The 24571-nt window shown below is 36.0% G+C and overlaps 1 protein-coding gene across 2 annotated transcripts; it reads right to left on the bottom strand.

Moving 5' to 3' along the window:
- Nucleotides 1-480: 480 nt before the first annotated feature.
- Nucleotides 481-12574, bottom strand: LOC147400696 (MLO-like protein 1). 2 transcript variants are annotated; one of them, XM_086446497.1, is made up of 14 exons: nt 12105-12571; nt 11970-12027; nt 11545-11768; nt 8481-8597; nt 5737-5797; nt 5474-5565; nt 4790-4864; nt 4602-4690; nt 4360-4409; nt 3719-3759; nt 1436-1645; nt 1269-1336; nt 1069-1129; nt 481-967 (listed from the first exon to the last, which is right to left on the bottom strand). In XM_086446497.1, the coding sequence occupies exons 1-14, from the start codon at nt 12240-12242 to the stop codon at nt 746-748; spliced, it is 1506 nt and encodes a 501-aa protein (XP_086302623.1). In that variant the 5' UTR covers nt 12243-12571; the 3' UTR covers nt 481-745. The 2 variants fall into 2 exon arrangements, with proteins under 2 accessions (XP_086302623.1, XP_086302624.1); XM_086446498.1 differs by lacking the exons at nt 481-967; nt 1069-1129 and having other exon boundaries at nt 1265-1336; nt 12105-12574.
- Between the last annotated feature and the right edge of the window lie 11997 nt (nt 12575-24571).

The raw sequence follows: 24571 nt of genomic DNA, 5'->3' as shown, positions 1-24571 counted from the left end.
ACTTCTCAGTGATATATGTATAACGATAATGATTTTCTAACTAACTAGAAAGTCTTCACTCGGTCAATACTCGGTTGATGTGACATGGACATGAAACCATATATCTTATTTCCTTGGGATACATATGGGGATGTGCAGTTGTATTTCCTGAGGAAATAGATCTATGGTTCCGTGTCCGTTGCACATCAGCCGAGTATTGGCTGAGTGAAGACTTTCTAGTTAGAAAATCAGAATTCTATGTATAAACAATATCAAGAGCAACTTTTGTTATATTTTTCAACAACATAAGTTCTCCTGGTATAATAATATTTATTGAACTACAAATCTTGTTTACTAGACAATCTTTTTGCTCAGTAGATGGTCTCCAATAAGCGAACTCCAACCTCGTTATTATTCTGATATGTTAGATTTCTCTTCATCACAGCACAGAGGATTTTGTGACTAGAATATATGCACTTGTTTATTCTTTTTTGAGAAAGGTTAATAAAATGCAGCAGAAGGGAAACCTCTATTCTAACACAAATCTGATCCACCAAAATTTTACAATACAATTGTGTTTGAAAAGTTGTGTTTTCCCAACATACAATAGGAGCTTATTAAATATCTGCGCAATAAATTTTATAGGGTGAAAATATATAAAACCCACCTGCAGTTTCCTCTTACGAGTGTGTGGGTCTAACAATATATTTAAGGGCAACGTATTGAAGTGGATTCAGAGATCAAGGGCTGCTGATTTAGATCCATCTTAGACTGTTGAGGGCTGGATCTCCCCAGTATTCTCTTTTTCCAATAAATTTTCTTTCTGTACCAATTGAATTCCCTTGGTAGAACCATTTTTAGGACCTACTTGGCTTGAGCTGGCCGCAGCTGCTCTCAACCCTTTGTTCTTCCTCGCATTCTTAGCCCAGGAAACAAGGCCATCTTGTACATGTTCATCAAATATAGACTTTTTGAATGAACTTCCCATCTTCATAACATCAGTGACAGGCAAAAAAAAATAATCGCTGTCAGTTCTGAACCCTACAAAAATATGTTACATAACGAAGTTTGGATGAAACTGCAACTCACCTGTGTGACGATGGCATAAAGTGGCAGGGTGCTGTAACTGCAGAGAACCTGAATGAACACCCTAAGGGTAAACATCACAGCATATGTCAGATATGATATGTGTTTTTCCTCACTACTTAAATACAATTAAAAGACCCTTACATTGGATAGGAAAGATTAACAGGATAAAAAGAGAAAACAAGTAGATAGTTGAGTTCTACCCAATGATGATTCGTGGAACAACGTAACGGACTTGTCCCATGATGCAGGAGTGAACACCATATTGAAGCTACAATTGATTGTAGACATCAAATTTCAAATATTTCAACTATAATGGAATCAAACAAGAATAGATGATTCGAATGAAAAGCCACACAATAGACTTTACCCATATCCAGAAGAGAACCGCCATCTCAAAAGCATTTTGAAAGAGTATGAAATGAATCAAATAGAGAACAATCCGGGGCCGATGGAACCAAAAGTGATCATCTGAAGGCTGAACTACCAAGTCCCCTTCTATAGCCACATGTTTCTCTGCAACCTCATGGGCCAATTGAGTAATTACATGCTCTAGCTTAGTGCCCACAGCAAGTAGAAGCTGCAAAGTTAGCTCAGATAGATACCATGTCAGATTCTCAGACAAATTTGGCATATAAAAATACTTACATGCATTCAAGCATGAAGAAATGCATACATAAAGAATGACAACAAATACAAAGTACAGATGCCCATAGATGCATACTTGTATAACACCCATAGATTTTACTCTCTTTTCGAACCTTCAACTTATGCATTCCTTCTCTTAGTGTCTTCATTGCGAATAACCAAACTGTCTCAACTAGACTCCCTTATTTTATCACCTACTATGGCTACTTTGACATTTCTCAAATGGTTTAAATTCTAATTTTATCCTTCGTAGTCTTTCCAATCATCCATCTCGACATCCTTATCTCTATGATGCTCATTCTCTTAACATATTTTAAACTTAACTCTTATTCTAATGTCAATCTCTCAATCTTCATAGAAACCGGGATAATGAAAATGGTTGTTCACGGTCTTTCTTGACCATCGATTTCTAGTAATGCATCCTCTCTACGTATGTCCTTCCTAAAGTTTCACTCTATATACTCTATCTTGCTTCATCTTAGTTTTCAAGCACTAGGAGTCTAAAGGTACTGTCTAGATTCTAGTTATGCATTTGTTCTGTCCAGTCGTATCAATGATCAAATGTCATACGAAAACAAGTCATTATATGTTGGTTTCAGTGTCTATTTCAACATGTAAATGGAAATATTTTATAGGAATATTTCAACCAGTGAGGAAATTAATACAATTTTCACCCCTCATTTCAATCAGTAAGGAAATTTTCATTGAAACTATAGAAAATGACAAAACCAAGTAGTGTTTCGCTCCACTTTAGCACAGGTATCCGAGAGTTGGATAGCCAAAAATAATTAAGTTCTACACAGAAACAAGAATAATTGTCCCATTGACTATATACACACTATATGTAAACACTTGCTTAAATGAACAATTAAAATTACTATCTTCATGCAGTATTATATTTTTCATTTCCTAAATGTATGTGAAAAAATTACCAACATATCCAACTAACTAGAACACGGAAAATTGTATGTGCATACTTATATGATGGTCAAATATGCTCAGAATATATAAAAATAAGTCACACAAGACACCTAACTATTTAAAACTCATTTCTTATAATGAATAAATATTACATGTAATTTGATCCCAAATAGTTGGGATAAGGCTTTGAGGATGATGTAATTTTTAGGTCAAACGGTTTATACACAAGAATTTGTCAATTGGTTTCAGGTAAAGCTTGTGGGAATGGAAATATTTCAGTAAATTTTGTAAATATGTCAAATACAAATCCATTCCCACATTTTGGAGTGTTAAGTGGTGATTGATGCATCCCAATCAAGTTAAAAAGGAAAGTTTTATAAGATGGCATTACAGCTGGGAATTGAAATGTTGGGAAATCAAGAAAAATGTTCATAGATTGAGCGAATGAGGAAACAAAGATGAATGAGTGGAAAGTCTAAAAAAAGATCACACTAGAAATGAACACGTTCGCGAATATGTAGTAGCCCAATAATTTATAAATTGAGGGAAACTTAATCACAATGGTAATATCATGTGCAATGAAGATCGATAAGAACCCCAATTTGAAGGGATGTGCAAGTGGAAGACTAAAAAGGACATGGATTGAGCTAGGAAAAAAAAAAGGAATACGAAATCATGGCCAGCCACAATGATTACTAACAAACTTAAATAATAAGCAATTTATGAAGGAGCAAGAGCTCTCATGGTTTACAAAACTTTTAACTTGGCAAAAAATAAAAGAGGGTGATGAAAACCAGTTAACGTTTAAAGAGAACCATTAAATTACCATCAGATGCATGCATGCAATCTTTCAAGCATTAATAAATTAAGTTCTAATCACAACAACCATGCCCATTGCAAGAGTGTAATTACCACAACATTATGGTATATCTCGAGTTAAATATTTAGTACAGGTAGAATAATTGCAAACTAAAACGAATTCTTGTGCAGGCATGTGCATTATACATAGAGATGAACAACATTGCAGATAAGCATCTCGGATAGCAAAACAAAAAAGAAGGAATTTGAGGTCAGGAATACTTACGATGACGGGAATGAATGATATCCAAAAGTAAGCATTCAAACCTGCACAGTGGAATAGGAACACAGCCTTCTTTAGAACTCATGATCTCCATTTATCTGGCAAGGAACACAAAATACAGGCCTATGGCTTGACCCTAAAAGCAGGATATTGTTATGGAAGTATCTATATACAATTCCAGTTGTAGGTAAGCAGGTTTGAACTTTGAACCCCAGACCTACAGATTGTGAGACACAGTACTGTCCAATCAACCTACTGGTCCAACCCTGAAATTTTAGTGGGTATTTCAGGATTTAAAGATTGAAAAAGATTGTGTTTGTATCCTCTCTCGAGTAATATCTCATTCTCCTGTTATGAAGAGCAAATTTATTGGACTTCATGGAAAAAATGGTTTACTGAATGTTTCTTTCTATAGTTAAAAAAGAAAAAAATCAAGCTTGAATTTTCAAGAATATGAGAACTCAAATTACAAAATTAACTGTTAACCTTTTAATAAGTAAAAGCATAAAAAAACATTTGAAAAAACTATGATGATCCTTGATCAGAAGCAGGACAAACATTCAAAGAGAAAAGTTATAGAGGACAGTAGGACAAATCCTGCAACTGAAATAGAATGACAATGTTCTAGGTTGAGTTGAGCTTACGATCCACATTCAGCAACAAGAAAAGGACCACAAATATCCAAAGATACCAACTGCAACAGAAGAAATCAGAAATGGTTATGTACAGAAAAACAATCAAGGAGAACGATTAGAAAGAAAAAAATAAAGGAAAAAAAATGAGAAAAATTCAAGCTTTCAAGTTTCTGGTTAGTATGGCAAAGTAACAAATAAAACATGCTAAATGAAGCTTTAGCATTGGGGGAATCCTCTCGGACATTAATTACCTTATACCAACAACTTTCTTAAAATCAGTTTCCAAGGCACGTATCATGTACTTGTGAAAATTAAACTTTAGGTTTCCCCTGCAATGAGTCTATGGAAAACTTTCAACGGCAAGAAGGAACAAAAATTGACAATATTTTCCATACCAATGAGCAAAATGGACACTATTAACCAGAATAAAATACTGTACCATAATGAAACCCATCCGGAGTGTGATGTAATCTGATTTGTTCACAGATGCATAAAATTGCTTCAAGAAACAATGCTGAAATAAAAAATACATAATAATTCATTAAAATTTATAAGTTAGAAAACAGTTGTCATCTTTCATCATATATGTTCCTAGGATACTCTTGGAAGTTAAAAGAGGCCAAAGTGCTTCATTTTCCAATAAGCACAGCCACTCTACAACAAGATGGTTTGTGCATAGACCCATTGTTGGTGTGTATATAATAGTCTTCTTCCCAAAGCTTCATCGATCTCTAATGTCAGCATTAGGCAACTCCAATCTCTTCGACATTTATATTTTCTAAGAGAGATTGGTCCTACGAGTTTTATGGACAATTTTACAGATTTTTTTTGGGGGTGTTAATTGGTGCATTTTTCATGGAATTAAAGGTGTTTCGGATCAACACCTCAAGATCTGTTATTTCCTAATCAGAGTTGAGCATGGTAGCTGTCTATATCAGACAGCAATAGCATATAAAAATTTTGGACACATAGTCGATTGGACAAGCACAGTAAACTAAGATTTTAGACATAACGGATTAACGATATAAATGCACTTTGAATGGGATGTCTTTTTTATATACTAGTTTCAGTGGTCAACTGGAAGAATGTAGTGAGTTTAACCATGAAAGATCTAACCACTTACCATCCAACCTAGTAGAGCCGATCCTTTCCCCAAACCCAAGAAATGGTCCTTGATAAAAGCATGTTGATGGACATGGGTAATCTTATTTAGTACTGCACATACAATATTCCCAGCTTAGTATAGTTGCACATAAACAGAATGGAAAGTGGTTCTATCAAGATACTTAGCAGTGTAGTAATGTGTCAAACAGTTGCAGTTGTTAATGAAAAATGTTCAGTGGCAACACAGAATAAGATATAAATAGAATTGTCAATAAGAATTACCCTTCTCCATATCATATTGATCTTTTGCAATAGAATCCTCCCATTGTTTCCATTGAAAAATCTAAACCTCAAAATAGATATCAACATCCATTAAAAATCTGGAATTAAAATAAGAAAAAAGAATAGTGCATTATAAACAGTTAGTGTTAAAAATGATGTATGAGATGTGATTTCCTACACCTAACTCACCGAAGCAACCCAGTATCTCTCCTGGCGAAATGTGTGTATGCAAGAACCCAGAAGAAACAGTACAGTGATGGGTGGCACCTTTAGGCTTTAGAAGCCATTTCCTTTGTTTATTTACGTTTTTAGCACACAAATCATTCAATAAGGCCTGAACCAAAGGAACGTTTTCTTTATGAAATTGCATCCCAGTTCCTTCAGCCAATATAAAGATTTTCTGATGAGGATTATAGCACTGTATTAGAATAGTTTTCATGCATTTTATTCATTTCAAGATACTGACACACACTCACTAGCATATAGATTCAATAAGAAGGAATGGGCCACATGTTACCCGCGTGTTGAAAGAGTTATCAAGAGTGGCTCTCTTTGGCCCGGATGAGATTATGCATGATTCAGGACTCCATTCAACCGTAGGGAAGTCTTATAGCATCCTTCAAAATCTCGTTGCAATCTAACATTGATAGACATCAATTTGAGGCTGGCAGTGGCAACCCAGTTCTGTGAAATAGAATAGTCACAGAAATAGGTTGCATGTCCCATAACTTTGTCTAGAGAGTTTCGATTTGCATAATTCCAATTTTAAGAGGCTGCTAAGGGAGTCTACTTCTCCCATAAAAAATTTAGCCCACTCCAAGTTTTCTAAGGGGTGTTTCAAAGCTGATCCTGTTTAGTAATAGGGGGCTATTGTAAATTTTTGGCTTTTTGCTCCAAAAAAGTAAGTTTCCAAATTAGGATTGTTTTTAGCAAGGATTCTATGCATCCTTTTTTTGGTAATGGAATGTGATCCTAGGTTTCCCATCTTGATCAGGTTGATCTCCTTCATGAAGCCACACAATAAAGCTCCCAATTGAACCAATTTTCCTTCGTTTTTGCACATTTTTGTCAAGCAAAGTTTAAGGTAACAGTTGAAAGACGAAAACGAGGGGAGCCCTAACACTTTTCCCTTCTTTAAATGAACTTCCTTACTTGAACCTCTGGTTAAAATCACTTCGGGGGTTCACTTTTTTATCAAAAATCAAGAATAATTTTTTTTTCGAGTGACCATTCACACCTTTAAATCCAATGAATGGTAGTGACTACAAATCATGTATTCCAGAATTCCAAAATCCACGTGGTTAGAGCTGTTTCTATATAAAAGGCTTCGATCACCTTCACAATTTATTAATTATGATTGGATTTCTTGTATAGAACCTGAATATACTTCTACTAACACAAACCAGAAGTAGGCTGTGCATCAAGGAGATTTTGTCAGTGACCTTAGCAGATACCTCGGATTGTATAGTTGATTTATTTGACAATTACAAGACATGAATGCACATTTTGTATGATTGTGGTTGGTCAGTTTATACATGCTCCTAGTGTTTTCCAAATGCAAGCAACAATCTGAAATATCTGAAAGGCATGCATGGACACAAGTCCAATGATCATTTTCGTATTGAGGAGTCAGACACCGACTAGACAGGTTCACATCTCAACTATAGAATATAGCACCTTTGAGAGAGTAATCTTGTCATTTGGCAAAGAAATAAGCAAAATATACGAAAATTGAGTACAGAGCTATGGCACATGCATGTCAACTCAAGTGATTGAGGACTTCAATGAAAAAATAGGGTTTTGAGTTGAAGATCCAACAAAGTTGTATTGTGATAACTAGGTTTCATGTTGCCAGTAATCTGGTCTTCAATGAGAGATCCAACACATCAAAGTTGGCAGTCACTTTGTTAGAGAGAGGGTGGAAAACAATGAGATATCAACTCTTGACGTAACTTGAGTTAAGAGTGATGGTTGGTGACTTCCGACTCATAGAATGAGATGCAAAAATTATCATAGGTTTGCATTGGGTAGTTATTTTATACGGGCAATATAGCCTGAATGCCCCATAACAGATGCTTTTCCACTCGCCAGCTATTCGCATCACGGGATGAACCTGCACCACATTTTATAACCTTCAAACCAAAACCCCCCAATGGAACAGAATGAAACTTAAGATGAATTCCAAAACCTAAACAACTAAGTTGAGCTCCATGACCGGTTCAAGTCCAGGTCCACTAATGATTGATAGGCCAGAGGGAGGGGCTCATTCGACTAATCATCAGACCATAGACATTTTTACGACATCTTTTGGTAACAGTTCATCGGAAAGAGTTCATTTCAAGTTGCACGCTCATGATATTTGTGATCCAAGTTGACGAGGAGTGTTAAGAGTTCAATGTACTATTTTATTGTCACTTGTCATTAGGTAAAATGAGGTTTATACATTACTAGACATACTAGAATTTGGGTAGAACAGCTATTTTGATTGCAATACTTATTAGTGGCATACTAGAGCTCATTTAGTTTGTTAAATATATATAGGTAACACAAGGGACATGTGCAACAGATTTTGCACATTTGCCCTCTCTGATTCTTTCCTCTCCCTTCTCTTCTCTTCTATATCTCTCTCAGCTTCTATTCTTCTTTCTTATCTTTTCTACGTGGAACCATAAAGTAACCTATTATTATATATACAAGATATGGACACATTAGAAACTATAAGATAAAGCATGGTACCTAATTACCTTTGCCCCAGCAAAAATAATGGTGAGAGCACAAAATGTCACGTGGACAATAGCCAACACGAAGATAAAGATGTGCAGATGATGCAATGCTTCAGGCGATAACAGTGGGACCTTCCCCTGAAAGGGAAAATATTCAGATATCAGAAGTTCTGAAATAAGCGTTTAATTTTAGGTAACAACCAAAATTTCAAATATATACATAGAAGAAGGAGATATATTCACAAGCAGATACAGAAAGGCGAAGGACTCTCAGGGCCACCTTTTTCATTCATAAATGCAATTCATTTATTGAGTTGTTTAAAGAATGGGTTCATAATTTCATATCCCAAAAAGGCCAAGTTCCAAAGTCCAACACCTTGATTAGGCTATTTTCATCATAGAATTTATAATAACAGGAAGTACAAAACATAGAGAACCAACTAACTTCAAATATGGCTTAAATTATGAGCACCTATTAAGATGCAGGAGAAAACAATGCCCACTAAGAGAAATAGGCTGGTTTTGATAAAAAAAACCAGAAAGATCCCGCAATGAGACTTAAATTTGTTGCTATTTTGTTGATCTTTTTCTTTGGTATTTGTTAGAAGATGATGAAAGCAGTCAGAAAACAACAAGGGCATGGATATTAAGAAAAATATATTGAAAGGAAGGCATACAATATTTAGCACAAGAAAATTCCATTTCATGCCTAATACAGTGGCCATTTTATACATTTCACTAAAAAACAAGGCTCTATAAATAAGAAGTAAATAATTAAAGATAATACAATGGCTTATTATGGTTCCCCTTTAGTATATATAGCAATGACAAAAACAAATAGTCTTAGGACCGGATGGTATTCCCATAGAAGCATGAAAATGCATAGAAGTTTTAGAATATCCTGGCTAACTAAGCTATTCAATAATATTTTAAAGACTAAAAATTGTCAGATGAATGGAGGAAATAGTAACAACGGTTTAGACAAAAACAAATATATCAGAAAATAACTTTGATTTTTTGTTGGGTAGATCAACCATCGAGGCAATCTTTCTACTTAGAGAAATGGTAGAGAAGTATAGAACAAAGAGAAAGAACATTCATACAGTTTTTATTAACTTAGAGGAAGCATGCGACGAAGTACCTAGAAAACCAATTTGGTGGGTATTGGGAAAGAAGGGAATCCTGAATGGATAAATTAGCAGAATTAAGGACATGCATCCGGGGGTTGTGATTAGTCTGAGGGAAGATGGAGAGGTAACAAATAATTTCCTAATTACAATTGGTCTGCATAAGGGATCAACTTTGAGTCTGTATTTGTTTGTTTTAGTTATAAATTGAATAACTTCTCATATTCAAGAGCATGTACTTCGTTATATGTAATTTGCGGATGATGCAATATTAGATGATGAGACTAGAGAGGCATTCAACACAAAACTAGAATGATGGAGAGAGATGGAGGATTCCACAGGCTTAAGGATAAGAAGAACCAAGATAGAGTATATGCAGCATAAATTTTGTATTGGCACCCAAGAACAGTTAAAATTGATGGTCTAGAAACATCTGGAAGCACCACCAATTTCATTATCTCAAGACTATTATACAAAAAGGATTTAGAAATTGGGGAAGATGTTGCCCATAGAATCAGAGTTTGATTGTTAAAATGGAGGAGCACTTCTGGAGTACTACATGGCAGATGGATAACTATCAAATTAAAAGAAGAATTTTATGAAATAGTTGTAAGGCTAACCATGCTTTATGGATCTTAAAGTTAATAATGTGATCATATCAGAGACAAGGATATTTCCAACTCTATTTGAAACAAGTGTCTCGGGGCCTGCTCCATTGTTCCTTATTATTACCCCCTTAATTGGATAATACCCCTTTGTATCATTAGCAGTCTTCTCTTGTTTTCTGAATGTTAGAATGTCTATGTTTGTAACTCTATTTGGGGGAGAAGTTTTTTTAAACAAACAGATTATCAAAATTCTTGTTTTATCAAGCTTAGGGGTGAAACCATGACTCAAGGCCACAATAACATATCACAAGGGCATAGAAGGCTAAGGTAGTCAATAAAAGAAAATGTGGGCCTTTCTGAAAGAATATAAGAGAGATTTCGAATCCACATCTCCCATTCGATAATCCAAACAACCTTGTAGTATACAAAGGGTAAGGAAGGAATTGAGGTATTCATGTTAAGAGGATTAACAATATGAGACAAGAAATAAGGACATCTCAGTGATCGATGTCCAACATCTTGAGTATTAGCCATTTGTTGAGTTTCTCCTTTTTCAACAAGGAAAAAAAATCTCTCTTCAAAAGTCCATCATTGACAAAAAAATCAAGTGTGGTTACATGCAGTGATCCAATCAACCATTGATTCTAGTAGTGAAGAACCCGTCATACCATGAGCTATTTGTGAGATGGTTCAGGGAAACATGGAAATGCACATCCAAAGAGGAGAGCTATGTGACAAATGAATAGCAATCAAACTAAAAGAAAAAAATTTCGAGACTGCAATAAAACCAATTACACTTCTTGGGATAGACATCCAATTAAGAAACAACACGTTTAGAGAATAAACCTAATAGAGATGAGGATGGATAAGAGGAACATCTAAGAACGATAAAATCAAAAGTCAACATAAAAAAAAAAAAAAAAAATATATATATATATATATATATATATATATATATATATATATATATATATATATATATATACAAGTAATTGTAACATCTGATGGAAGGAGAGTCGAATGTGAATGGTTTCTGATGTCCCCTGTCAAGGGCTAGATATATGCAGCCTACAGGGGAAGGAATTTGGTGGGGTTGCTCTAATCACACTCCTTGCAACATGGGTTTAGGTTGGGTTGGTAACTGTCTTTGAGGAACCCCTCGATGTCTTATGAAGTATACTTGTTGAAGAAGAACAATGCTGCCTACATTTCAGATATGATAGAAGATGAAAGTAACAGAATGCATATCGGAAATATAGACAATCTACAAACAAAATAGTGTTGCAAATCAAGAAATTACCAGAGAGAGGGTCTTGATAACAACTAGTGGCATGGGTAATTCAATTTTACCTTGTCGGTACAGTAAGTGGAGGCTGAAGATGAAGCAAGAAGTCGCCTCGTAGTCCCAGAAATAAAAGAAGGTAAGAATTGTTGTTGGTAATGAGAGTCATCATTGATCTTTTCCTTTCTACAAGGAAGGAGACGATTGCTTATATGTTCTGTGATGCATATCTTACCAATCTTGTCTTGAAATACAGTCAGAAGAAGAGAAATGAAGCCTAACAGCATCAACTCTAAACAACAACAACAACAACAACAACAAAAAGTACAATTAAGACATTTACATATAGGATATATATATATATATATAGGAGGAGGAGGACCCTCACCTCCCTTTCAAAATTCAAACCCAGAAGCCCTATAGCTGCTATCTATTAGTTTCCTTATTCAATTAAGTGAAGATTTAATAGAGAAAGAAAGAAAGAGAGAGAGACCTTCTTTAACCTTTTGTAAGGATTCAAATAGAGGTTTCTGGTTCTTCTTCTTCAAGTACTGCAGCCAAAGAGAAAGATATAAATAGGAGATAATAAAGAAGCAAAGTAGTGTGTGTTAAGTGTGAGTGAGATTGCCTTTCCAACATAGTGAAGGATCCTCTCGACCACAAGAGAAATAAAAACAATAATAGAGCAGACGACAGCCACCACCCATGTGGGTGTGTACTCTAATGTTCTAGAGCTCTCTCCTCCACTGTCCTCTCCTCCTGCCATTCAACACTCGAATTGGAAATACTATCCACACCCACCACCCAACCCAACACTGTTGATTTGGTCGCTCTTATAATTAAATAATTAACGATCAGAAAAAGAAGATGGGGTTGTTGTTGTTGTTGGGGATGAGGAGGAGGAAGAAGTAGAAGAGAAGGATCCTCAAGTTCAAGCATATGGGAAAAGGAAAGATGGAACTTTGACCAGAGAAACGCGTTTAGTAACAAGTACTAGGATAATGAGTGTGTGAAACAGAAAAGAGCATCAATTAATGAGAAGATTGAAATGTCGTATTGTTTTTGACGTGCCTCCAGCGGCAGCAGCCGCCGGCCTGTTATACTTGTAATTGTAATTCCCCTTCGATTTTGAGTTGAGAGGTGGACCCCATCCCCATCCATCTTCAATGCAAAGTTGACCAAACAATCATTTTTTTTATTCCTCTCTCTCTCTCTCTCTCTCTTTGGAATTCCCTCTTGTATTTATTATTGGATGGAAAATGGTGGTTTGGTGGGTCACACACAACACACAAGGGGAGAACAAATTTCAATCTCCAATTCCCCTTTTATATCTATATCTACTATCTATCTATAAAGTAAGTTATTTCTCAATTTCTTTATGTACTTTTGTGATTTTAATGTAATTTATTGGTTGGTGTCTTGCCCAACCTGTTAATAGTAAAGTCATTAGGAACTCCAACATGTTAGTTTAAAAATCACAAAGGTCAACTCTTCGGAGGTATTTACAATGGTACTTCCAATTTTTGAAGGAACCCTCCTATTTATTTTATTTTTAAGAATATTGGAGATACCACCTTGTGTTCTTAAACTAATGACATTTCACCCCTTGACCTCGGTCTCTCGACTTCTCTTATGGATTAATGAAAAAATTTATCTAAATACAATTATCATCATCTTTATATTATCATTGATTTATCAAATTTGGCAATAAAAGATTAGATTTCAAGGACAGAAATTTGCTGTTAAAAAAAATGTGCTTGATGAATCAATGGCATGATGCCATATGTATTAAATATTAGAGTGAACTGTTAGGTAGAGCAATAATTGCATGAGAACATGATTGAGCACTTAATTACTTGGAATCTACTCTTTTCTCTAGACCCTATACATACATGTGCCATCATGTTATTTTATTGATGCATCCGTTTGACACAATTTTTCATAAACAAAAATGCATTTCAATTCAAGTAGGTCCATAATGGTTTAGTTTTTTATTTTTTATTTTTTTTTTAAATACTTATTATCATCATAAACTTAATCATTAATCTAAAATATTATTTTGTATCAATTACAAGCATTTACATTATAAAATGTTGATTATTTTATATGAAAGAAAAAAAAGGATTGACTCTACGTCAATGTGACCCGCTATCCATGTTACCAAGAGATGACTTACTAGGCATTAGTTATGATGTATAAGGTTTCCCTTAGGGGCTGGGCAAAGCCCAATGGACCATGATCAACCTACTAGAGTAAGAGATACCATGTTCCAAAAAAAAAAACTTACCACATAAAAGTAAGGGTAATTTAGAAAGAAATCCATCTGGCAGGTACATTAAGCAAAGGAGACCCTTTGCCTATTTCTTCAGTTGTTAATACGACAAACTTGAATTGATATACTAGAGAACAATCGATTTTTCTTGAGTGTACAACACTTGTATCTTGAGGAAAAGCATTAACATATATGGTTCCATACACACCACCATGTCATCACAGTGTTATTGTTAATGAGTTTAGCAACTTTTATTGAGGATTAACTCCAAAGATATTACAAGCAATAGTTTTAATCATTTCTTGAATTTTTTTTGTTATTTACAACTCGTTTGATCTCATAAACTTCTTTCTTTCTTGTTCTCCTTCTTGTCATATCACAAAATGCAAGCGGTCGCTAGTGCCACAAGGATGACATCCCCTAAATGAAGAAGATAGTTTCACCCTCGATGATAATGAGACATCACTTGAAGGAAATTGTGTTACGCACGAAGTGTTGGATTGTGTAAATGCAAAAAACTTGCACTACCTCAAGATCCTCACCAACTGCTTTAGATCCGCATCTTTGAGCTTCTAAGTGTGCCTATTGTAGACACCCCAATTTGATCGAACAAGTCCAAGAGCTCATTTGAATCCAGTATCAAGGATCAAATCAAGAGAATTTCGATCCATAAAATGGGACCCACTTAGACCAATCAAAGATGATCATTAAAAAATCAATTTTTACTTGGCCATATGAACAAAACGGTCAAGCATAGTTTTGCTTACATGTACTGAGCATATGGCCAAGTCATTTCTAATGTTAGCTCTTCCTTTGTAATGTGCAAGTTTAATTTACATTAGCCTTACCTCCAATAAGGTCAGGCATAATTCCTTCTAACCATAACTAACATATATTCAGTTCAGTTAAACAGTTGGAGAGCTCATGTGTGCATGAGATTTTCAATAAAAAAATGACCTCATCCACCTTCTTAATGTGGATTTTCCCCCACTCAATCTCCTCTTAATTCCCTAAGTACCCATGCCTTAAATCTCTAAATTTCTCATCTCTTAAGGTCCCTTTGATCCTTTCTTAAGATGAATTTTCCCCTCTAACCTTAATTTGTTGAGACACATTAGGGGTGCTTCACCATTTTACCCTTTCAATCTTCTTCAAAATTCAAAGAGGTTTGATGGCATTCAATGTAAATTAGCCATCTTTCAAAGCTTATAACCACTTTGTCCATCCTAGAGAATTCTTTAGAACTTAAATTCAATGACCAACCTATCCCTAGTTTGTTGGAGACTCTCTTAAGGGAATTAACCAAATTATCCAAAATTGAATCACTTAATTACATGTCATTTGGTCTAGTTCTCTTCAATTTGACTTAAGATCAAGGTTCTAAGATCATTTTAGCCTCCATAAAGAATCCTTTAGAATTTGTTGGCTTTTATCATCCTACCCATTGATGATCATGATTGACAAGACTTAATAAGGAGTAATAGATTATCAAGGCCAATGAGAAAAAAAGTAATTTAAATTTTCCATGAAGGTTTTAATGAAATTATGAGAAGCTTAAAGATTTAAGACCAAACTATCCCCAAGGGCCCCAAATCTTATAAATAGGAGACCCTTTCAAGATCTCCCAAAATCTGTTAAAATCTTCTTTCAAGCCTCCCAACTCTTTCAAAATTTTGTTCAACTTATTTCTCACATTTTCTTAAGCCAAACTTGAAGAAGAAGAAAGAAGAAAAACAAATGCACCATGGTGGGATGCTAAAGTTTAATTTCTATTTTGAGGTTAATCCCCCCTTAATTTCCCATTTATAACACCTCTATTTCTTTTATTTCGCATTCATTTAAATTTCAAGTATGTTGTCTTTAATTCATAGCTAGTTAATGCCTTGGGGGTAGAAAGTAATCATTTTTGAGAAGTAATCTCTTTCTATAAGACTATAATAAACTCCTAGTGAGCATTTAATTTTCTAGTTCTTGCTATTTCAATTTCATTTACTTTACAAGTTTTCTTTTATGCTTACTAATTTAGTTTCTTCTTTTCTTTATGATTGAGGTAAAAGAGAGAAATTTCTCCATTTGAGATCATTTTCCCTCTAAAAAGTCATGTAATAAGTTTCCTTGGAACTCCTCATGCATACACTTTTGCACACATCACTCTCTTTTAAGTTCTAAAAGGTTAATGGTAAAAGATGGATATCTTTCTAAATCTACATTTGATTCACTAAGCCAACAAAAAATGGTCCCTAAGGATAAAATTTCATGCATAATGCTTTAGTTCCCTCAAGATTTGTGTCCAACCAATGGACATAATCTATGAATTAAACTAACAAATATAAACTCTTAAGAGAATACATAAGAATTATAGAATAGTAATTCTCAAGTCTTAAAACTGAGAGCTTGATCTATATATATTTGTGTAACCTAAAAAGTGAATAGGCATAAATGTCCACTTACAAAATTAACATAAGCAACTACTAAAGAAGCTACTACAAAAACTACAGTATTTCCAATACTCCCCCTCAAGCTGGTGCAAATATATTAACTAAGCCCAGCTTGATAAGATGCGAGTTAGTGACATAAGGACCAACAGGCTTCGTAAGCATATTAGCAAGTTTTTTTGAAGAAGATACAAAGACTGTCTGTAGAGCACCAGAACGAACTTTCTCTCGAAGAAAGTGAACATCAACCTCTCTATGCTTGGTTTTCTCATGAAAGACTGAGTCAGAAGCAAGTATGATGACAGACTTGTTATCGCAAAACAAAGTAGAAGGGCTAGATACCAGAAAACCTAACTCCATAAGTAAAGATCTAATCCAAGTAAGCTCCCAAGTGCCAAGGGCCATAACACGATACTCAGCTTCGGCAGAAGAGTGGGAAACCACACCTTGTTTTTTACTTTTCCATGAGATCAAGTTACTACCATGGAAAGTACAAAACCCAGAGGTAGATCTCCTATCGATTAGAGAACCAGCATAATCAGCATCAGTGAAACATGACAAATGTGGTTGAGCAGTGGAGGAGTAGAAGAGTTCAAGACCAGGACGAGACTTCAAGTAGCGAAGAATATGATAAACTGCATCAAGATGAGAAGTGCGTGGGGTATGCATGAACTGACTGACCACACTAACCGCAAAGGTCAAATCTGATCTTGTGTTAGTCAGATAAATCAGGCGGCCTACAAGTCTTTAATAAGAAGAAGGATCAGATAATAAATTACCAACTTTGGTATGAAGACGATGATTATGATCCATAGAGGATGAGGCAGGATGACAACCAAGCATACTATTGTCCTGAAAGAGATCTAATGTGTATTTGCGCTGAGATAGCGAAATACCACGGCGATAGCAGGCCACTTCTATCTCCAAGAAGTATTTGAGGGAACCTAAATCCTTAACCTCAAATGCACGATTTAATAACATCTTAACCCTGTCAATCCATTGTGCATCATCTCCAGTTATTATAATATCATCCACATAGATCAATACAATAGTACAACGACCATCCACTCATCGACGAACAAAATAGGTATGATCTGAATGGCATCTAGAGAATTCCATAGATAAAATGACCTTAGAAAAACGTTGAAACCAGGCTCGCGGATATTGCTTCAGACCATAAAGGGATTTGAGGAGGCGACAAACTTTCCCATAATACTCCCCCTGAAGACGAAACCCAGGAAGGGGATCCATATAGATAACCTCAGTCAGATCCCCATTTAAAAAGGCATTCTTCACATCCAACTGGTGAAGAGGCTAGGAATGACAAGCAGCTAAAGATATAAGGAGGCGGATGTAGAGAGTTTAGCTACAGGAGCAAATATAGCACTAAAATCCTTTCTTGGAGTCTGTGTAAATCCCTTAGCAACTAGGCGGGCCTTGTATCGATCAACAGTGTCATCCGCGAGATACTTGACAGTGAAAACCCATTTACAACCAACAGTCCATTCCCTAGAAGGAAGAAGAACAAGTTCCCAAGTGTGATTCTTCTACAAAGTATCCATCTCAGCCGTCATGACTCTAGTCCACTTAGGATCACGTAAAGCCTCTGATACAAACCGAGGAACTCGAATAGAATCAGTAGCAGCAATGTAAGCTTGATAAGATGAAAAAAGTCCCTGATAGGAAACAAACTGGGTAATACGATGATTAGTAACACACCCTCGCTTACCTTTACGAAGTGCAATAGGTAAGTGAGAGTTAAAAATAGAAAGGAATAGGTGTAATAATAGAAGAAGGTATACCTGAGTCCAAGGAGGAGGTTGGCAAGTCCAGAGAGGGGTGAGGGCGACGAGAATAAACCTTAAGAGGCGGCAAAGAAGATAAGTCATGCAAAGGAAATAAAGGTGAAGAAAAAACTGGAAAGGGTAGCAATACAGAAGAAGGATCCTACAAAGACGATGTAGTACGGAAAAAATAAACATTTAAAAAAAATGTAACATTTAAAGAGTAAATTACACGATGAGAAAAAGGATCATAACAATGATAACCCTTTGACATAGACGAGTAATCCAAGAAAACACAACGAATGCTTTGTCATCTAATTTAGTACAATGAGAAGTCATGTCCTAAACAAAACAAGTACATCCAAAGACTCTGGGTGTAATGGGGAAAAGGGTGCTATCAGGTCGAAAAACATGAAGAAACAAACCCCTAAGGTGCGACTCGGAACACGGTTAAGGAGAAAGGCCGCAGTGAGGACTGCCATATTCCAATATAACTTGGGAACATGCATACCTCGAAAAAGACAACGATCAATGTTCATGAGGTGACGATTCTTATGTTCTACCACCCCATTCTATTTAGGAGTGTAGGGATAAGTCAACTGATGAAGTATACCATGCTCATGAAGGTGGGATCGGACCCCATCATAAATGCATTCCCCACCATTATCAGACCTAAGAGATTTAACTGTGATGTTATATTGGGTCTGAATCATTTTAAAAAAATTAACAAAAATGTGGAGCACTTCAGAACGAGAACGCATCAAATAAATCGAAGTACAACGAGAATAGTCATCAATAAATGTAACATAATATCTATGACCATTAAAAATAGTAACTGGGGAAGGTCCCCACACATCAGAATGAATTAAATCAAACATTTTATTAAATCAATGCATGCGAAGAATATAAGAGGTACGTGTATGTTTAGAAAACTCACACATAGAGTATTGAAACTTATGTCCACTACAAGATGTTTTTAAAGTAGAAAATAAAGAACATAAGTGCTGAAAATTAGCATGTCCTAAGCGAGCATGCCATAAATCTAAAGTCTGAGAAGAAAAAATATGATTTCCTGATAGTGGAAGCACGGATGCCAGAGCCGCAGTAGGTTGAGATTCAAACAAGTATAACCCATCTCTCTCATACCCATTGTCAAAAATCTTCCTCGAAGTCAGGTCCTGAAAAATACAATGAGTAGGAAAAAAGGTTACGGAACAGTTTAGAGATTTGGTAATACTACTCACAGACAAAAAATTAAGAGATAGATTAGGAACGTGAAGCACAGAGTTAAAAGAAAACACAGAAGATAAGAAGATGGTACCCTTACTGTGGATAGGAGTAAGTAGAACCTCCTTATGGGTAATAGGAAAAATAGAATAAGTAAAATGGTTAGACTCACCGATCATATGATCAGAGACACCAGAATCAATTACCCAAGTCAGAGGAGCAGAGCCAGATTGAGTAACATGGAATGCAGAAGATGTACCTGGGGGCATAGTAACTGATGGTGCAGTTAAGGATGAGTGAGTATAAGCATGGAACTGATCCCGTACAATAATAGCAATTTGAGTCTGAAGTTGTAAATCAATAGTGTCAAGGGAGGCAGGCATATCAGTAGAAGGAACTGATGACAACTTTATAGTAGCAGTATGAGGAAAAGATTGTCCCAAAGAAGGGGTGGTAGATGATCACAACAGATGGGGATAGAGCTGAAAGCAACGAGATTTCTCATGTCTAATTTTCCCACAATGACTACAAGTAAGACCATTCCCTTTTACCACGTCCACGACTTCGACTCCCAAATCCCTGAGTGTGAAGGTTAGAGAAACCCGAATTGATTGTTAGAGCCATCTAATTTATAGCTGGAGCAGAGAGAATGTCAGGGGTCGGAGTCTGAGAGGGAACGACACGGCAATGACACTCATCACTATCAATGGTCGCAAATATCTCAAGTAATGAAGGTAAAAAAGTGGTGTTAAGGATATGGGTTCGAAGTGCCTCATCCTCAGGACCATAAAAAATTGGTATGTCTGATGTCAAACAATCCTTGTAACCACATACTTGGCTGCCTCTGCAGACAGTTCGGCCATAGACTCATAGTAAGAAAGATCCTCCCAATGAGACTGGAGGAATCCAAAATAATCAACGACGCTCTGAGTCCCTTGGGTAGCTTGGGCAATGTCTCGATAAAGTTCATAAATCCTCAAGTCGTTCCTAGCATGCGCGTATGTTTGAATGAGAGATGTCCATAAAGAAGAGACAGTCTCATGATACATGAACATGGTATAGATGCCCTGTTCCATGGAGTTAAAAAGTCATTCAAGGATGATACAGTTATCGACCTCCCATAGTTCAATTTTGGGATTAGTAAGGGGTGGTTTATTAATAGTGCCTGAAAGCCATCCAGATTTTCCTCTGCTTCCCAAATAGAGCAGAACAGATCGAGACCATGATTGAAAATTTCAACCATCTAATAAGGCATTGGTGATTCGTTGTGCTGAGAAATTTGTTCCAAGAACGGTGTTGGAGTCTTTGGTCTCTTGATAGGATATCATTCTCAATCAAAGAAGAAAGAATCACCAAGCAACAAGTGTTGCAGTCGCAAGTCAAACGAACCACACAAAAAATCAGCCTAACTGCTGCCACAAGTCTCAAAAAATGATCCTACGTGCTATCGCAGGGTTGTAACAAAGTAGAGAATGACAGCAACACAAATCTGATTGCTACTGTCGTGAAACTGCACGTAGCCCTCAAAGACAAAACTTTCCCAAACAGCATTCGCAGCAAAAAATAATAATAATAATAAAATTACACAACAGCAACTAGGCTGGACAACAAAAATATTGGGCTATTTTCTTCACCGAGTTTTCAAATTATCACGGAATCAAGTGAGACCACTTCCAATGTGTAAAGAATTTTCATATTGACCAAATCCATCAAGTAAACCTTTGTGGAAAGCCCCCACGAAATCAGACAAATAGAACTTCGAGAATCTGATTTTTTTAATTTTTCTGAAAAACCTTCACAAATTCGATCAAGAACTCATCTAAAATTCTGGCAAAAAATACCAAAAAACACTATAAATCATTGTGATTCAAACCATGAAATTTTTTACCAAACCCTGATGATGTCAGCAGATGACGTCAGTAACAACTTCTGTGTTCTTCGATGGAAACGTGAAAAACAAATAAATCGGATTCCTTGGCTCTGATACCAAGAAGAACTATAGAATAATAATTCCCAAGTCTCAAAACTGAGAGCTTGATCTATATATATATATTTGTAACCTAAAAAGTGAATAGACATAAATGTCCTTGTAGAATTAACATAAGCAACTACTAAATAAGCTACTACAAAAACTACAGTATTTTCAATAAGTACATTGGTAGGAAATAAAGTCAAAGGATTCAAAATGGTGGAATCCAAATGAATTCCTACCAAAGTCCTTGGCTCACAAAAAATCCAGCAAATATGCATTTTGGTGTATAGCTTGCTTATTATCTTTTTTAATTCATTTTGTAAAATTAGATTATAGGCAATTTTCTTAATTTTCTCTATAACTCCCTCTACTCTAAAAAAATAGTTTTAAAACTTCTTTTCATTGTCGTATTGGTAACCATCAATGGATGAGCGGGACAATATGCCTAATACCTTCTTTGTCCCTCAATCGAATTCCTTTACTTAACATCTCTAGGAAGACATTTCCCTATCCATTTGGATATGAAAATCACTACAAACTAAGGAAAATGAATTTCAAAATAATTTTATGGTGCCCATTCATACTTTAATTGAATGATGATTACTCCAAAACCCAAGTAGATGAGCTTAAACTTTCAAAAGGTTTTGAAGCCCACGTATCTACACCTGCAACACAACATTTTCGACGTCTAAATTAAATTAAGTACAAAAAAGGCAAAGGTAAAGTGTAGGGAGAGAAAATCATACATTTTCGTGTCTCTGTCCATGTATTTATAGAGGTGAAACCCTAAGATCCTTTTTCGATCTTGTTATCGATTTGACCCTTATCCAATTTAGAAAGTAGATCTTAATTAGTGATTTTAGTATGTATTTAGTCAATATCTCGTCCTATACATTCTTTCTTCTTTAGGATTTTTTCTCATCAAGATTTTAACCATTTTTTACCTAATCCCTAATTTTTAAGGATTTGGACTGATTGAACTGTTTTTCAACGTGTCCTTGCCCCAATAAACCCTTGACTAATTGAAATCCAAACTTATGGTTGATTTGTGATCGAGCCACCAAACTTACCCTCGAATGAGTTGTCTCGGATCTTTATGTTTAACCCGAATCCCTAGATCCCATGCAACCCAACAAAAAATATCCTCCACAATACCCCCTCTCGGGGATTTGAACTTTTAATCCAAGCATCCAAGTACAAATGAACAATACCATGTGACATGTGGTCTTTTGTTGCTGGACCAAATACCCCATAAATTCTAATTTCGAGATCTAAGCTTCGTTTAGTTAATGTTCATGTCATGTGTCATCCAACCATTTCACATTTGAAAACGTGATCGACTATGATTGCCTCGTTTTTAAATATTATTGCAACTGTTGATCCCGTTGCATACCTTAAGGTATTTTTCACATAAATATATTTTTTATTTCTCCTATTTTTGTCATTTCTCTTTACTATCCATGTATTCCATGTTTGTAGTAATTAAAATGTTCTTTTATCGACCCCTAGCAATGGACCTTGGTTTCTCCATGAACCAAAGTTCCTAATCCAATAGATTTGATTCCTAATGGTCGGGCTTAGTTTCCTTGCGAACGAAGTCTTAAATGAATCGACCTCCAATGCTTGGGATTGGTTCCCTTACGAACCAAGTCTTGAACAAAAAATAAATCAATCGACCCCCAATGATCGTACTTGATTCCAACAAATGAACCAACGTTTAAATTTTGACAGACCTGATCCCCAACGGTCGAGTTTGGTTACCTCATGAACTAAATGAATTGAACCCCAACAATTGGGTATGGTTCCCCTTATGAATCAAACTTGGATAAACAAATAAACCGACCCCTAACAATCAGGCTTGATTATCTTTATGAGTCAATACTTTAAATCGTAAATCAACCCCCATGGTCGGGTTTGGCTTGTCTATGAACCAACTCTTTAATAGAAAAATGATTAATCCAACCTCCAACGATCGGGCTTGATTCTCCTATGAACCAAGTTTTCAATAGCAAACTTTGTTAAACCAACCCCCAATGGTTGGGCTTGGTTCTTCCATGAACCAAGTCTTTTAATAATGAACCGACCCTAAAAGGTTTGGCTTGGTTCCCTAATGAATCAAGTCAAAGAATAATAAACAACTAAACTGACCCCAAATGGCTGTGTTTGATTCCCTCATGAACTAGTTATTATTAAAAACAAGAACAAATGAGTCTAGGCCCCATTGGTTAGGCTTGTTTCCCTTAAGAACTAAGTATTTTTCAATGGGCCGACCCCACACCGTTGGTTCAATTTCCTTTAATAAGCCAACTTTATAAATGATCGATCCTAAATGATCGGACTTTGTTTCTCTTATGAGCCAAGACTTTACATATGCTGACCCAACGCGGTTGGACTTGGTTCCCAAAACGAACCAAAACCCTGCTAGAATTGATCCCAAATGATCGGATTTGGATCCCAAACGGGCCAAGACTTTGCAAGTGTTGACCTCATACAATCGGACATGGTTCCCAGCATGCACCAAAACCTTATTGGAACTGACCCTAGATGATTGGGCTTAGCTCCCAAATGGCAAAGACTTTGCAAGTGCCAACCCTAAACAGTTGAATTTGATTCCCAACACGAACCAAGACCTTATTAAGACCGACCCCAAATGTGCCAACACTTTGCAAGTGTCAACCTCACACGGTCCGACTTGGTTCCCAACATGAACCAAGACCCTATTAGAGTCGATCACAAACGGTTGGGCTTGACTCCCAAACAAGCCAATATTTTGTAAGTACCGACTCAAACGGTCGGACTTGGTTTCCAACATGAATCAAAACCCTGTTGTAACCGACCCCAAATGGTTGGGCTTAGCTCCCAAACGAGCCAAGACTTTGCAGGTGCTGACCTTACACGATCGAACTTGGTTCCTAATGGACCAAGACCCTACTAAACAGACCCTAAATGGCTGGACTTGACTCTCAAACGATTTAAAACTTTACAGGTGCCGCCCCCAAATGATCAAACTTTGTGCTAAATGGTCCCACAAGATCAATTTAGGATAAGGATTAGACTCCCTAAATGAGTCAATGTGGTGCTAAGTGGTCCTGCGGATGTGGACCAAACTCCTCAAATGAGTCAGGTGTTGTGTTAAATAGTCTTGCACAACCGACTTAGGACGTTGATCCGACTCCCCAAATGAGTCGAGTGTGGTGCTAAGTACTTTTATAACCTACATTTCTTTTGCAATATAAAATTACCTATTAAAAAATTATAGAATTCTAATCAATATTTATTATTAATTTGTAAATAAATATTTATTATTTTAAATATAGAATTATAATGTATCACGTCCAAATATCACTTGACATGTAAGATCGTTTATAATATCAGGTGTAATTGGACATCCAAGTGATGTGTGCA

The sequence above is a fragment of the Akebia trifoliata genome, chromosome 6 (genome assembly GCF_017979445.1).
Source record: "Akebia trifoliata isolate Shusen 1 chromosome 6, ASM1797944v1, whole genome shotgun sequence".
In the NCBI taxonomy this organism is placed as follows: Eukaryota; Viridiplantae; Streptophyta; class Magnoliopsida; order Ranunculales; family Lardizabalaceae; genus Akebia; species Akebia trifoliata.
This window is presented reverse-complemented; position numbering and strand designations above follow the sequence as displayed.

Coding starts and splice junctions, on each gene's coding strand:
- LOC147400696 (XM_086446497.1), bottom strand. CDS start 12,242: ATGGCAGGAGGAGAGGACAGTGGAGGAGAGAGCTCTAGAACATTAGAG. Junction 11,769..11,969: donor CTTACAAAAGGTTAAAGAAG/GTCTCTCTCTCT, acceptor GTTGTTGTTTAG/AGTTGATGCTGTTAGGCTTC. Junction 1,130..1,268: donor GTTCCACGAATCATCATTGG/GTAGAACTCAAC, acceptor GTTTACCCTTAG/GGTGTTCATTCAGGTTCTCT.